The sequence below is a fragment of the Teleopsis dalmanni genome, chromosome X (assembly GCF_002237135.1).
Source record: "Teleopsis dalmanni isolate 2A chromosome X, ASM223713v2, whole genome shotgun sequence".
NCBI classification, from domain to species: domain Eukaryota; kingdom Metazoa; phylum Arthropoda; class Insecta; order Diptera; family Diopsidae; genus Teleopsis; species Teleopsis dalmanni.
In genome coordinates, this window is record NC_051848.1 from 62202313 (window position 1) to 62219514 (window position 17202).

Here is a 17202-nt window from a genome sequence, read left to right on the forward strand (position 1 = left end):
TTTATTTTATTTTATTTTATTTTATTTTATTTTATTTTATTTTATTTTATTTTATTTTATTTTATTGTATTTTATTCTATTTTATTTTATTTTATTTTATTTTATTTTATTTTATTTTATTTTATTTTATTTATATTATTAATGTTATTAATATATAAACTATTTATTCCACAATCAGACCAATAAGCAAAAGTTCTTCTTCGCAGAATCCTTATACAAATTTAGTTCTTTATGGTTATGATGACATTAATATGGACCAATTCCTTAACAGTTTCAAAGTTATCATTGATAACAATACAATGAAATGTTATATCTTGTAATGATTTTTAAATCATCTCGTCTTTAAAATCCAGTAAATAGTATCAGTTCGACAAATACCATATATAATATTAAATAATTTATTTATATATATTTACGTTTATTTGTTATAAAAAAAAACTTCTTTTTTAATTTAAGTTTAAAATTTTCTACTTGTATTTATTTCAATATTTCAATCTTTTTTTTTTATAAATATAACACGTACTATTTCGCACAGTCACGTCACTCATTTATCATTACATTTTATATTAATTGTTATTTTTTGCACAGATACTCGCTATCAATCTAATCTTAATGATATCGGTTTATCTGAACAAAAATCCTTCGTAGATAAAACCACTGGTGCGAGTGGCTATGGCAGCAGAGGAACAACTGGAAGTACAAACGGTTTACCTGTGCACGAGTTCGAGCTTACCAGCCGGGCAGGGAATCTGAGGTCTTCAATTACAATCCTGCTGTTGATATCAGTGCTTTATGTTGCAACGCTACACTCTTAGTTTTAATTTTATATAATTAATGTATAAGAAGTAAAAAATATTCATATTGAATTAGGCTAGTGCGAACGCTTGCTACTCATCCCATGAATTTCTCACAGCGGCATCCGCTACCAATGTATGACAGACATGGCATCGTATCCAAGCAAATACAGTATGTGCACATTATCATAAATTTAAGAGAAATTTAGATTCATAAAATACGTGTTGAGTTAACATATCTGGTTTTACCACTTAGATGTATCGATACATATTATGTATATCCATAGAAGTGCTGCTTCAGTGTAGATAAGTTCTTTTAAGCAAAATCGTTGAATGCGCCCTCTAAACTACATATCAACTATAAAACTGTCGTAACAAGACCGCTCAAAATTAAAAGAATAATCTTCTGTCTCCTCACAAATCACTATTCTAAATGTAGAAAGCAGTTATTTTGAATCTGATACGTCTATAAACTTTTTCTTTTATTTAAAATGTATATAAATATTCTTTACATTACATCTTCCACGCAAACAATATTTCTCTCAGGTGGTCAAATATTCTCTGAATCAATGGTCGACATATCATGGCACTTATGGCTGATTGCTTTTGTATATTGTATACAGCAAATATGTTTATGTTCAAACAAACGGGATTTCGATATCCTGAAAACGCCGATTAATTTTTTAGTAAACTATACACCAATATAAGTTGCTTCCGGATATATCGAAGGTTAAAGTTAAAATCTTTTTACATTCATTGTACATAAAAAACTACAAACCCCATTTAGCTTCAACTAGGTACATCTTGAAATAGATTAGACAAACCATGGGTAACAACGATTACATACGTCAGATGGCCCGTTTACTTACTATTGGTGGTTAAATGCAAAATTTCAAACTAAGTTTCTATATCTCGAAAACTTAGCTATATGAACAGTTAGTGTGGTGAAAAATGTTGCCTGAGGTCAACTATTGCTTAGTCTGACGTAGTGACCAACAATAATCTAGTCAAGGTGTAGATAGGGGTTTTAAAGAATCGTTCCGGTATCCCGGGAATGTCCGGGATACCGGAATCGTGCCGTTTAAAACTTTTTAATATTTTTGGAGGGAAGAGAATTCATATATTTCGCGAATAATTATGGTTTTCAGCACATTTTCATGGTTTGTATTTAATTGTTGTAATATCAATTATATTGGAAAAGAAACTTCAAGTTGATTTCATATAAAAATGTTATTGAAAATGTATCAACTGATTAATGTTGACTTATTTGTCGCTGTGTATTTTCGTGATACACAAATGCTTATGTAGAAATGAATGTGTGTATATATTTTTGCCGATCTCTGGTTTGATGTTTTAAAAAAAAAAATTCGGATTTCATGTGTTAAAAAAAAATTTAAAGAATTTCTTTTTTACAATTTGAAAAGAAACTTATATTAGATGTAATATAATAAATTTGTTATCAGTACTCATTAGACAAGCGGTCTTGCTCTTACCAATCATACAGGGTTGCATTCAACGAACCTATTTTAAAAAATATATTTTTATTATAAAACATTAAGAAACAGGCGAGTTACTTCATCCTAAACCTTGCATTTTAAGCACCGGTGCCGTTTTATTAAGTCATAAGGACATATATATATTACGAAGTACGGAACGTACGTCAAGCCAGAACTACGAAGTTCGGGAATTGCAATGGCACATCTATGGAAAGCCATTGCGAACTTATTATTTTATTTTATATTTAAAATATAAATTAAAGAAAATAAAATATGTAGCTTAGATTAAATATATATATATATATGCTTATACAAATGTACATATATACCTGATATATGTTCATTTATTATATATGAATGAAACTAATTTTTATATAAGTAACAAAGAAACACAACAACAACATGCAGGGTTCTACAAAAGTAATATATATAAGTGAAAAAATTAAATGCAAAACGAAAATTAATTAAAATAATAAAAAAAACGAGTTAAACAATTTTAAAGAAAATACATATAATCTTAAAATATTTATAAAAGATCATATTAAATCAGATGAAAATTACACTAATCAATTCTATATTAATGTGTTACATATAAATAATTTTATAGAGTATATCAATTACTAAATATGCATAAAGTATTATGGAAAAGTATATATATATAATAAAAACAAAAATTATTATACAAAATAAATGTTTTTATATTATTTAAAAGTTTGAAATAAGGTTGAAAAAAGGGTTAATTATTTTCTTAATTGGCGTCACGGTTTGACGACAGATTAAACAGGTTTCACCAGCGACGATTTCGATGATCAAGTTCCAATTAATACTCCCCAAATGGATTTCACAAACAGTTCCCCACAGGTTGCTACAACAACAACGATATAGTTTGATTCTAGTAATATTGAAGTTTAAAACTACAATTATTTACCTAGTAGCAACTGCTATACATACATTGGTTGCACGAGCAATGATTGAGTTCATTGTTGGTTCATCTTATCTAAAAATTTAAATATTTGTATTGTAAGCAATATGCCAATATAATATGCATGTCAATATAACATTGTTTTCAACATATTGGACTTTAAAGTTAAAAAGTTTTAGATATAAACGCCCAACAAGAAGTTGACGCGTCATCTGGAGCAACTACATGCTGCAGCTGTTATTTTGAAAGGTGTTTATAAAAAGTATATATATTTGAATATGGGCAACCAACGAAAAGTTGGAAAGATAGTGCGTAGCATGACTTAGAAGTAATGAATATAAAAAATTGGAAAAGAAAAGCAAAAAACAGAGAAGAATGGAAAACAGGCTTAGGTCCTACATGGACTGTAAAGTCACGGATGAGTGAATATATTTAAATATATAAAATACTACATGAAAGCATGACCTATATTAATTCAGCAAATATATGGTAACATATGTAAATAAAATTACATATCTTAATATGTCCTTGAGGGTTAAAGTTCTGCTTTGAAACTTGTAGAACTATATCTAAAACTAAGCAAAATTAACTTTATTAACGACAGCCGTTCCATCTTGTTCACGCAAAAAAAACTTGATATATTGTATACTATATAATGGTTCAGCGTTTCTAAAACAAAGTCTTATGACGATATATATTCATAATATACAGTTAACACTCCATTTACATTAGAAATTGTGACGAACATTGTGATTCAGTCATTCCAACCAATATCAATGTTAACATTAATCACAATGACTTACATATCACTTCAACGAATTTGCATCTGAGTATTTATAAGGGATCGAATAACCAGGCTTAAACGAACTTGTCTATCAGATGTCATGAGACCCTAAAAGTAGTATCTATTATCTTTAAAACATCTTTAATATTCGGTATATGAAAGATATTATACGTAGTTCAACTAGTTTTTTCTATATCTAGTTAACCAAGATCTAGATAATTGATTATTAATACATATATAAAAACCAGTTCTAAATAATTAAAAATCAAAAATATAATTACTGATTTCTTCTTCTTGTTATTTAGCCATTATATGTGTGAGTCGTCCTTGGTCACGTGGAAAAGTCTCCGCCAGTCAACGATATGTCAATGTCGCGGTATAGCTTATACAACTCATCGTTCCATCTAATTCGATACTCGTTGCCAACGGGTAAGGGACCATAGATCTTCTGTAGAATTTTTTTCTCAAATGCTCCTAACGCCTTCTCATCACTGTTGGTAATTGTCGAACCTTCTACACCAAACAGCAGGACAGGTATGATAAGAGACTTGTAGGGGCTTGCTATATATTAGTTTGCAATGGATGGAGTTTGCAAATGCATTATTATTTTTATAAGAACTGAACAGAGATGTTAAATAATACATAGAAGTAACGTATCAGGCATCATGATGTATTACTGACCAGTTTTTTATGATATATTTATCTTATTTAACGCATCTTTAGAAAAAGTTTACGGTCACCAATGAATATTATTTAAAGCTATTTGCTAGATTCGACATTGCATCTCTTCCAAAAAGACAACGTACGAAGCTGAAATTACTTTAAGTAAAATAAATAGATTTGTGTTGAAAGTCATAAAAATTAGTCCCCTATGATGCGTAAGGTGTCATTCCTGACATTCTGCCACTCACTATTCTAATTTTAAAAAATGGATGTGATAATATGATATGAGAAGACTTACAGAGTCCTTCAGTATATGATGATACATTTTTTAAGATACATGATTATATTCCAAAAAAATTAAATTTTGTAAAGAAATTTTTAATCAGCATTCAAAACTAAGAAAATTGAGTAAAAAATTTGAATCAATTAAGTGCGGATTCATAACGCCAATATTCAGATGAATCTAAATTTATAGATGATAATACTGGGGTAGACATATTAGGTCGTTTTTTCGTTAAGTGTATATCCATCGTTAAGTGTATATCCGCCTGTATAACTTCGGTCAGAACTATTTACCAACGAAATCTAAGCAAAAAGACAAATAAAAAGACAGTCAGTGTTCTATCATACAATCGAGTGAACTTACTGGCCTTAAATTCTATCAAGGTTCATTAAGCATGACAACTGCTTAGATCTCCTCAATAAACTTGTATAAAGTAATAACGTTACCTTGTGATAAGTCACGGAACATTAAAGAGACAAAGGCAACAAAGGGAATGACTGTCTCGTCAAATGGTAAGACCAACGTTAATAATTTGAACCAGTGCCATTCTGTAATCTGTCGGGAGACATGAAGTCAACAAACTTAAATACTTGAAAAACTCTTAATGCAAAAAAAAACTGAATAAATTACAAAGACTATCTAAAATCTATCTATCTTAAACAGTTTCTAACTGACACTATAATCTGAGCAGAGAGAATATCATAATTCGTACCGGGTTTCTGACCATCTCAACAAAATGGGCCTTGTGAATATCCGAAATTGAGCAGCACCAGACTTATCCATTATGAAATGGATAGGACTTGTTGCTCGTCATAGCATATAGAACCATAAAAATTTGTCAAAGGTGCTCAAATTTATTGAAAGCATAAAGATCAGTTGCAACAACTAGAATTAGCACGATATATGGTATATTGTGACTTATTGTAACGGAGTCGCGGTGTATAAAGTCAATATTATGAAGAGATTCATGCACACATCAAATTCGAAATTGTATTATTTGCAATGTAAGTTAAAAAATTGTAAATGGAAAGGAGTAATTTCTTTTTAAATTTGGTCACGGTGACGTCAAAATAGTGTTCCTTAGTAATTAATGTCAAAATTTACGCTTATTAGAAGTAAGTATGTATATTTTAGTGTGGATATGAAAGTATTTTTTTGATTTTGATGTGATTCTCTGATAACATGTCTTTTGGTCATGACCAAAAAGAGCGTAAATCTGCCGTGGTCATTCATCATGTAATATGTCCCAAATACTTTCTATTTCGCTAATAGTAATAATAATTAAAGCTAGAATACCTAGAATACTGTGGGATCCTAACAATTTTAGTTTTTAAACTAGAAGTTCAATGGATTCATTTAGGTGACAGTACGTACTATAACATTCATTAAGAGAGTGGATTTATCTCCAAATTTAAATATACTAAAATACATATACCCATATATTGTAAAATACCTGGTGTCTTTTTATACTGAATATTTTTGAAGACTATGATTCTTCCTCCGTTTGCGATAAATATATATTTGAATTAATGAAATAAGTAAGTAAGTGTGCACATAAATAACCCAGACATTAATGGCCAGAAGCACAAATTAATAGAAACTCAAACCAGCACATATTCACGCCAGGCAGAAAAACCATATTGCACTCTTAAGTGTACATTATGTGCATAATAATTTTGAAAGTACTTCGTATGCAGTGCAGTGCTAAGCATGGCAGTCGTTATAAATTTCCAATTTCTGTGTACTCAATTCCAATTTCAATTGCACAAAATACATTTTGTTTTGAAATCCAGAATTTCAATAAGTTTTTCACAACATGCAAATACGAACCCAATATGCGCCTAAAAGAACCCAACACAAGTTCATTCAAAAGGGCATACGAAAATCGAAGCCATAAGATAAGACTTCCAAGCTTGCACAGAAATAAGAAATGCTTAATACTTCCTTAAGGACAAGTTCTGAAATGCGCAACTTCAATGCGAGGACACATAAGTGGGAAAGGAGTACTGTGTCCTTCACGTGGACGCTTTCATTGTACGCACATTCAGTTGTATGTGTACGCGCCAAAAATTTACTTGCTTGTTTCATAGGTATTTAATGCAGCATACTTTTAGGCAGCATTTTTGTGTGCATTATAACTAAAAAACTGCTCCTGCATGCAGCCACAAACAGATACAAAAGTACAGGAGCAGGGCAGAGCAATCCATTGCGGATGCACAGAACAACAGATAAAGTTTTCCAACTTTGTTTTGAATTCCATTATGCTCGTGTTTAATTTTCTTTTTCCTTTCATTAGTTTATTAAAGACTTCGGCTTAGAAAAAGTTTATTCGTGCTCTATAGAAATATTGGATTTAGTGTTTATTCCATTTTAAGTGAATGCGCTTATGTCTTTAGTTCTGTGACTACAAGAAAATTTTGAGACCTTCAGCTGAAAGATGGCCCGAGGAATACGAGGAGAAACCAAATATATTGCAATTACATTAACAATAAATATTAACTTTCTAGTTTATGTTCCAAACAAAACTTGAAATATTTTATAATTTGGCACCACACTTTCTTTTGTGACTTTTGCTTATAGGTATACGGAAATGCCATTTATTCTTAAATCATTTATGGCAAAAAATCCTTCTAATATGCATACTTCAAAGGTATGTTATATTAGTTTTCGTCTAGTGAGACACAAATTAGTCTGAAATTATTTTACTCAATTAAATAAATATCAATAAAATGAACCCTAATATTATATACTTATGCCTAATTTATTTATGGCCATAAATTCTTTTGTTATGCAGACTTCAAGGGTGGTTGGTTGGTTAGTTACAGTGGCGATTTTTCAAGTAGCGATTTTTCTCCGTTCTGCTACCACATTCCTCGCAAGAACCTTAGTATAGCAGAGTAAAGAGTAAATCCATCCCACTGAATTTAGATAATTTAATAGGTCTATCGTCTGCACTGATAAACAGTCTAACAAACTATCAAAGAAGTATCGTGTGGATGCCAAAGTCAGACATTCAAAGTGAAAATGCATTATGGCTTCTTTTTCCTCTGGGTTTCGCAGTTTAATTGCATCGCTTATTATGACCAATGACCAGAAAAAAACTACAGTAAGCCTTGCAGTCTTCACACTATCTCTTTTGATGAGTTTCATATTAACCACGCAGTTGTACATGACTTAAGTGTTTTCCATCTGTTATTGGCAAGTTGAAGAAAGTAGAGCTAGGTACTTCTCTTAATATTCTCTAGGATAATATAAACCAGTACCGCCTGGTACACATCCAGGGAAGCACCAGAGCGGGTTAAGCTGTCAGCTTTGAATTCAAGGGTAGTGAGCTACAAATTAATTTCAAATTAATAATTATTCAATATGCCACGTTATGAAAAAATCATAAAACTTTGAAATGTTGACAACTTTATATAAAAGAAGTAATTGTTGACTGTATAAATCAAAATCAACACAAAAAATATATAAACATAATTCTTTGAAGTTATTTGACTAATTTACATATCAAAAATATCTACGAATCAGGTAAGTAAACGCTTAAAGATTTTTGTGAGAAAAACACTAGATTTACCGAAATATTAATCTTCAAATACTACGCTGAACTCTGCCATGCCCATGCTTTCTGGCTTAGATAAACCTAAACTGGTAAATGCTTAGTCCCACAATGTGTCCACTAGGGCAGCGGTGGAAATCTTCTCCATGTATTCCTAAGAGGTGGTTTTAGTAGATAAAAGCAAAGTCTCATATCCTACGTTGAACAAAAATTCACGAAGCGCCATCTAATTGTCAATAGTAGAATTAAAAAATTGATTGGTCGAACAAACCCTTGTTTAATAAATAATGTAGTATTCTAAGAATAACCAAGCTGTAAAGATTAGCATGCGACAATGTTCGAATCATGTCCTACTACTACACTCAATGTTATGCTCCACTTACTATCCATCTATCTTAACATTTAACTAACCGCAAGTCTTAGTGCACATGAACTTATGGACTTGGTTGCAGGAAAGAGTCAATTTTAATCAACCAATTCTAGTATTAGTTGTGATGAATCAGATTACATATGGCCTCGCTAATACTCTGATAATAACTTTGTCATTGGATCTGCCGCAAAAGGCATAGACAGTAAACTATCTACACTGATAAATCAGCTGTTAAAGCAATTTCAAAGGCCTGCATCTCGTCTAAGACATTACACCTTTGCAGGCAATATATCAAGGTAGTAAGTACCGGTTAATGGTATATAATGGCTATAGTTTGAGTTCGTAGGCATATTAATATATAGCACACGCTGAAAAGCTAGCGATACTCGTTGCCTCTTCGAAAGACATTGGAATCAATTTGTTTGGTCTAATTCTGAGTAATTTCTTTTATGACTAGATTAAAACAAATTATTTAACTGCTGATATATATTTTCTTTGGATAAGTTTGGATATAGTTTTAAAAAAAATTAACAATAGACGAATTTATAGATTTGACAGTCCTATGTTGAGAGATGGTTACTGTTTAAGCGTTTTTAAAGAAGTTGATTTAAGACATCCAGCAGTATTACTATTATGTTACAAAAGATGTTAACTTAATGCTTAATGTTAACTTAAGGTACAGATTTAAATTCTTCCTGTGCCGAAATTTTTAATAAAAGATGAGAACACTCTACGATATGCAATCTGTATGCAATCTGGCCAGTTTCCACTAAAAGGAAATCCAATTTCCTTTAAGTGAAAAGTCCCCGTCGAGATATCAATCTTATGACAAGTTTACTTACAGCTTATTGCAGAGTAGTGAGCCATGCTAGAAGATTGAAGTTCTCTTTCAATCATATCTGTCACAGCTATGGGGAAGACGATGAAAGTGTCTCTCATCTACTCTGTCTTTGCCCAGCTGATATACGGCGGCAACTCAATACTTTAGAACCGCTCTTTCTTCAGGATCTTGTTCAATTATAAGACCTCCCACTAAACAGCATTCTAAGCTTCGCCAACGGTTCTAGGTGGTTTTAAACCCTGAGTTTACTCCATATGCAGTAATATAGAGCACCAATAGGCCGACGCAGATTCCTAAGAGTTCACCGGTATAATCCTAACCAAACCTATGATAGGGATATCATATTCTTATTGAAAGATAAATAAGTAGATGGCTTACACGGAAATTGTTTTGGACCAATATTATTTTTTTTGTATGAGAATATTTGCAAGGAACCTATTGAATTTCAATGCAATAGTTCAAGCATATTTAATGCTTAAAGTACACTAAAAAGTTACTGAAACATAATATTTTTAAAACCAAATATAAATAATTAAGTAATTACTTGTTTCGTTGCTACTCTTAGCAAAGTTCCAAAAGTAAATTTCGTAATTTTTATGTGTACCCCTCAGGCGTCATCCCACATACTATATTACTCTACTTTCTCGAATTTGCAAAGTTTTTTAACAACAAAAAAATATTATTTTTCAAAAATTGTATATTTATCTCGTTGAATAGTAATTCTAATCCCACTAATCCTGCTTTTACCTAATAAAATGTGGTTTTCATATATGATTTCTATTTTTTGACCAACAAACTGACTGCACAACTCTCATTTTGATGGTTCAGTTCAGGTTCAGGTTTTTTTACTTGTCTTTTTTTTTTGTTTTTATACGAAAATTTCAGGAATTGAGGAACCATAATAAGAAGGCGTCACCTGTATGCGCACGAATTTTTCTTTCCAAGAAAAATGTTAAGGCAAACACAATACAACGCTTGCAGCAGCTAAGAGCAATGCTACTCGTAGAACAAGTTGGAGTAAAAAGCCAAAACCAAGTTGAGTACCAACAGTCATCATTGAGTTAATTTTCTGGTCACGTATCCTTTTTAATGCTGAAAAGAATTTCCATAAAAAATATTAAAAACATAGTCCGATGCATACGGCACAGTCTGTATTCTTTCTGTGAATACGATTCAAGCACGATTCTATGACTTAATGTTAAGTTTTGGTTACATTCAAAAAAGTGTATTTCGAGACGTTTTACATATTTTATTCGCATTGTTGAAAAAACTTTTTGCTCCTTTCTATTAATGTTTCAATTTGTTTGCGATATGCCAGAACACGTTGTGACAGCTTAAAGAACTCAGAATGCCAACTCTTAAATTTTGGCTCACATTTCTTCGTAATTATTCTACTTCTGAGCAGACTAGTGTGAAATTCAAGTGAGGGAATGAGATACCGGAAACCACATGAACTGCATCCATTATTGATCAGAATAACAAAAGGAATCATTTCAACGGTACCCATTCCATATTTTTAAATTAGTATTCCTGCGGATTAGCAGTTTTTTAGTTAACTTCAAATTTTTGAAATATACAAGCCCAGATATATATTTTATCACGATAAATTTACTATCTATTGATTTACCATAATAAGTATAGTTTACCCTATAACGTGTTAAGAACTATGGTAATATCAAGTCGTGACTTTAACGCCAATACCGACTTGAGATATACTTACGTCATCAACTTAGGTATACCAAGTAGAAATTTAATTAATATTGAAACAAAAGTTACCGACACAAAAAGCTACAAATAAAATTAAATGTATGAATCAATGAAATCATAATGATATATATTATTAAAAACTGTTTTCAAGTGATCGCATTAGGAGTATCTAAGGAACCCCATTCTTGAAATTAGAATTACTATCATTCAGTCGCTTGAAAATATATGTTTTCAAGCAACTAAAGCTCTAAACAAGCACTAGGTACAATCCACCTAAACTAAAGCTTTCAAATAATCTTACAGCAAGTAATTCGATGAACAGCTATTAGAGTATACAATCAACTTAACATTTTCCTATGATGTGTTATTTGAAAATGGGTCTTCAGAAAAAATACCAAGACTGAGAGCAGCTAAAGACAGATGCTCTACAATTTCTATTATTATAGTAGATTGTTTTTTGTAATATATGACGTTAGACGTCATACAGTTGTACGTTTCAAAAATAAACAAAACTTTTAAAGAATTATTTATGGTTCCCCATAGGTTTGTCAAGGCTTCATGATTTGATTCTTTTATCAATTGAAACTAATACTATTAAAAGGGATAATAAATAAAAAAAAAATTTTTATTATTTAATTTATTAATTAATAAATATTAATATAGTATATATATTTATATTTCAAATTAATAAAAAAGTAATTTATAACATCTTGTTGAAATATAGAAAAAAAATTTTTTTATTAAATTAAAACAAACTTGAAAGTTATTTATTATTTTAAAAACGTATTACCTTAAAACTACGTAATTGCATATATAGTATATAATATAGTAAACAAGCTTTTCTTAAGCTTTTCTTAAAGTTGATACATAGGAAAACCGCTACAAAGGAAAACCGATGACTCCATAAGATTGATCGAAGTGCTTAATTGTTAATCAGGCTAAATGGACTATTTTTATAATGATATCTTATCGTTGGTATCGGTATCGATATGATATGATATATTTATATATATCTTTATTTAAGCCTTTGGGGAAGAAGATAAGGTCATTCCCATATTATAACATTTAAATTTTGTATGAAATATTTACATAACGTGTACATAATATTTACACAGATTACTTAATACAATGAATTGGGTTAATAAAAAATATAGACGAAACCAAAGTAGAATTATGAACCACACAAAAACGTTAGTAGCAAAGACTATCAAATAGATGAATACATACGGTCGGTGTTAAGTTACAGTCGCAATCCCAATAAATACATTCTATACATATATAATAAATACATTCAGTAATGAAACAGTTTAAATGTAACGAAAGCCTTAAAAAGTTGTAGATAATGCTAGTTGGCAACATCATTAAAGTGATACAAGAAGAACAGCCAACGAATGGACGTAAATACTTTTGGAGATGTAGGTTAGAGTATCCCTCTACATTCCATTCCAAGTCAGGTAATTATCAATCCATCTAGTGTATAAGCAGTATTTCTGATCTCGAACATACAAGCAATTTGGAATTTGTATCAATCTGCCACATCTTCAGAAGTAATTAACAACCTCAATCCATTTGTAAGTGTTAACGTAAACCTTAAAAAAAACAGAATTATTGTATGCAACTAGCGTAAAATTTATATAAGATAGGGCTTTGAACCGAAAATGAACTTTAACTGAAATCTAAAAAACCAATATTTTTACAGGACCCAAACCCAAACCCAGTTATTTATATTTAATTGAACCGAAATTACAACTTCAACAAAAAAACGCATAATTCAAAACCCGTATATTAATTACATAAAGATATTTACCTTTCTTAGTCCTGTGTATCGCATCAGAAACAGTAAAGACATTTGCTACTTTTGAAATCTAATCTCAATAGTGAAACATACGCATTCGATTCTCTCATGTTTTTTCCAAAAACATAATCTTAAATGAGATCTCAATGTTAAAATAAGTATAAGTAACATAATATATATGATAATAACTATAAAAGATTTTAGTGAAATAATGAAGTACCCAACCGTAAGGTACCCAACCGTAAAGTAATGTAGATCGGAATCAACCACGGCAATCTTGATTCAATAGAGCCCGAGGACGTGAAATACTAATTAAGTATTGATGTCAATAAATACTTCAGAATTACCTCAGTCTGTAGAGGTCTAGTACTTGGTATTTATCCAACGTTTTAATCTATACGACCAATTACACAAGCAAATTTCATTTCCATGAATCGTATGTGAATCGAATATGAAATCATCAAAACCTGCTGAACGAAAAAAACTCACAGTGATCTTTTATAAATAAGTACTTAATGTTTACCATTACACATAAATGTGTATATATAAGTCTTAGGATATAGTCCTTGGGCGTGTCTGTATGCTTCTACAATAGTTTATCCAATATATGTAGTACTCGTATTTGCTGTCAACTGAACTTAGCAGTTTCGACAATACGAGCACGACCAAATCCATCTATTTTACTATTCAAGAATACATTTGTATCCTTAATGTAAAATAAGGATAAGACTTCAAAATAAGTTCAAGCATATATTCACCCCAGAGCGTACAATAACATAAGCTTTACCATACTTACTTTTGATGTAACGACATTGGCATCTAAGGCGGAAAATTGAAGTTTATGTTAAACGTGCATGATGGACATCTTTAAGTCTAATACTAAAAGATAGCTGTTATAACATATTATTAAAAAGTATCAAGACAGCGGCAGACCGATCACAACCTACCTCTGAATGGTTGGAACTTTTATTTACTAATACATTTTATTATATACTATATATACTTCTTCAAAGTCATGGAAATCATTGTGTTAACCTACCTTTTAAATTTCATACAGGCACGCACCTATTATTGTTTTTCAGACGACCTGTTACCTCAGGTATCCATCCTTTGATCAAGTTTTTAAAATGACATGACCCCAATTCACTTAATATTAACAAGATCCTATAAGAGACAAATATTTTTGACAATTTTACTTTTTAATTTTCTATTTCATTGTAATATTAACGAAATAATTTTACTTATCTCTTATTTTATATATCTACCTGTTTATTTGCAAATATTACTAAATGGTTACAAAGTTAACGATTTGTCTATTGGTACTTAGTAGACTTTTAGTTTTTATTCACGTGTCTGTAACAGTTCCTAGTAAACTACGACTTATTTCAAGTAGTTTAATCAAGTTACATTTATAAACCATAGAAATTTACAAAAGCCTAGCACCTAGCCAACTATTATTTGAATATATAAGCGCTATGCATATCTGAATGAACAGACATTAGTTACAGGTTTGATTTCCAGCCTAAATATTGGATAATTACATTTAATACATATGATATTAGCTAATTTAAAATTAAATATTTAATATATAAACAAGTGTGTTAAGTTATCAAGGTTTCTAAAATATATAAAAATATGTAAAATATGTACCTATATGATAATGTTTTAATTATATACAACTTATATATATATATGATTACTTTTTGAAAATTATTGTTCGAGATTTATAGCGCACAGCTTAATTCGTGGAGTTCCATAATGGAAGACTTTAATCTTGTTTAGTCTCTCTTCATACTAATGCTTTTGTTCAGTGAGTAAGCTCATTGCAAACCGCTTGTAGATATATAATCGGTTGTACTATCGCAACCTGTATAGCACTCAGAAAAACCGTTGATGGGATTAAGCTTGCGCCCAGACTACGGCCGTATGAAGAATGATAGAGCTTGAGTTCATGGCCTCCTGTATTTAAGATTATCCGCAATAGAGTTTCAATTATCTCTGAAGCTATTTTGTCAACTGTTGTAAAGTATATTATTGTGTAGTTTATTACTCGAAAATATTACCAATATTTGCAATGTAATATTGTGTTAGCCTAGTTTAAATATGATGATCTTTTCTACAACTCACATATAATCAGAAAAATCGCTTGGCATTACGACATTCTCGGTATCAATTGTGAAGCTTACTGAATTGTTTGCATGACTACGAATACACTTAGTTTCTTTTATATTGATTTTAAGCTGGATCGTCAACGATTCTTTATGTAATTGATTACATGTGTTGGTGGGTATGCGAAAGCAAGTCAATGTCATCTGCATAGGCTAAGTCCTCAAGGTTGGTATTAAGTCTCCAATTTATGCCCTTCTTTTAAGTCAAAAATCTCAGGCGCCCATTCCAGAACTACGATGAACAAGACTAGTGACAGGATGTAGCCATGCTTAACACCCGTGGTTGAAGTAAATACGTGGCTTAATTTCTTAATTTGCCATTATAAAGTACCCTACTTATGAATCCTTCACAGTTTTTTATTATTACTATAGTTTATTATTGTATTAAAATTTTTTGCAGAACGCCAATTGCTTGTAGAGGAAACCAGATGCATTCTCTCTTGATAGAGTCAAAAGGTTTTTTATAGTTTACAAAAATTGCAATGGACTGTTGTATTCGACTGATTGTTCTATGATAGCTCACTTCCGTTTGGACGGATTCCACCTTGTTGCTTACGGAGTTTTTCGTTCACTGGTTGCTCCAATATAATCTTGATTTATTTTAGTCACTTGATTTATGCGAACTTTTTGACGTTTCTAGAGATTGTACTTAAAGCCAAAGTTCCAGGGTTCCCTTGAACACTACGCAACTTTTTTACCGTGAAAAAAAACACAAAAAAATATTTCCATCTACGACTATGGCAGATACTACACGTACCCGTCCCATAACAGTACCCGATTCAATAGTTGGTGTTATCCTTATATACCTGCTTACTTAAAAGACCAGCTTCGACTGCAGCTAGGCTATAACCTGTATCACACAGTCAAGGCTCAATTTGTAGACTGGTTACTAGTATAAATGTCTGCGATATAACCCTTATCCGGCTTATGGTATTTTGATTTTTCTTGTTTGAAATTTTTTTTGGCAAGATAAAAATCAAAAAAGATCACTCATGGTGTGTCATTCAACCACAAAGGAAAAAAATAGGGAATGCTTTTGTTTGTTGCTTTCTATTGAGTCTTTAAGGTCGCAGGAGTCTACTTTACTGAGCAACTACATTTCGATTGTATTTCCAACCTGATTTCTATGAGCTGTGTTTCTGGTATTTATAATCGTATTATTAGAATAAATATGGCTTAATGATATTCTAAGGCTTATCCATTGATTCAAATTAAAGCTTTTGGATGTCGTTAATTGTTTAATATAATTAATTATATTTCCTCACATATATTCTTCTTTTTGTAGTTTAATATTTCTGTCTTTCCTTAAAATACTCTCTCCCTTTCTATACTAAAAGCAATAAGATATTTTTGAAAAGAAGGACATGTCTCACAGAGGACAAAGTATCTGATTGTAAAGAGTGTTTTTTAGCTGCATGAAAACTTAAAATGATAATACAAAATAGAAATATTATTGGAATGAAACCTTTTTTTTTCTGTAATCTAATAATTTCATGGTTTTTTTTTTTGTATACGATTTCCTGCGTATTTCCGCCGCGACTACGAGTTACATGGTCCATTCGATTAGTTCAATACCCATGACTTAACATAGACCTAACCCCATAAAAAGTAAATGAGAGTAGTTATATCGCACGAAGGAGGGGCCAATTAGCAGGACCAAATACAGTTTGATTTCGGAATAAGTCGATTGTTAAGGGCACTGTTTCGCAATTTACACCCTCTTATTGGAACTGATTAATTTTTGGAAACCTAAATTCAGTCAACATGGCTTGATAGCGGTCGCTTTTGTCCGTAACGACAGCTTCTTTCTTATTTCGAAAGAA

At 30.9% G+C, this 17202-nt stretch overlaps 2 protein-coding genes across 8 annotated transcripts in view; one reads left to right on the plus strand and one right to left on the minus strand.

Annotated features, from left to right (window-relative positions):
• The window catches only part of LOC119690119 (lachesin), a 50005-nt gene extending 48028 nt beyond the window's left edge, over positions 1–1977 (plus strand). Inside the window, exon 7 of the mRNA XM_038105111.1 lies at positions 589–1977. Coding sequence (XP_037961039.1) covers positions 589–815 — 227 coding nt within the window. The 3' untranslated portion in view covers positions 816–1977. The remainder of the gene's footprint in view (positions 1–588) is intronic.
• A 10252-nt stretch (positions 1978–12229) lies between these two features.
• Positions 12230–17202, minus strand: part of LOC119661995 (lysine-specific demethylase lid) — a 32434-nt gene continuing 27461 nt past the window's right edge. For 4 of the 7 annotated variants that reach the window (XM_038071529.1, XM_038071527.1, XM_038071524.1 and 1 more), the window contains exons 5-7: positions 14008–14375; positions 13224–13678; positions 12230–13005 (exon numbers count right to left, since the gene is read on the minus strand). In XM_038071529.1, coding sequence (XP_037927457.1) covers positions 14261–14375 — 115 coding nt within the window. In that variant the 3' untranslated portion in view covers positions 12230–13005; positions 13224–13678; positions 14008–14260. The remainder of the gene's footprint in view (positions 13006–13223; positions 13679–14007; positions 14376–17202) is intronic. The other 3 variants (XM_038071526.1, XM_038071525.1, XM_038071530.1) reach the window with 3 other exon arrangements.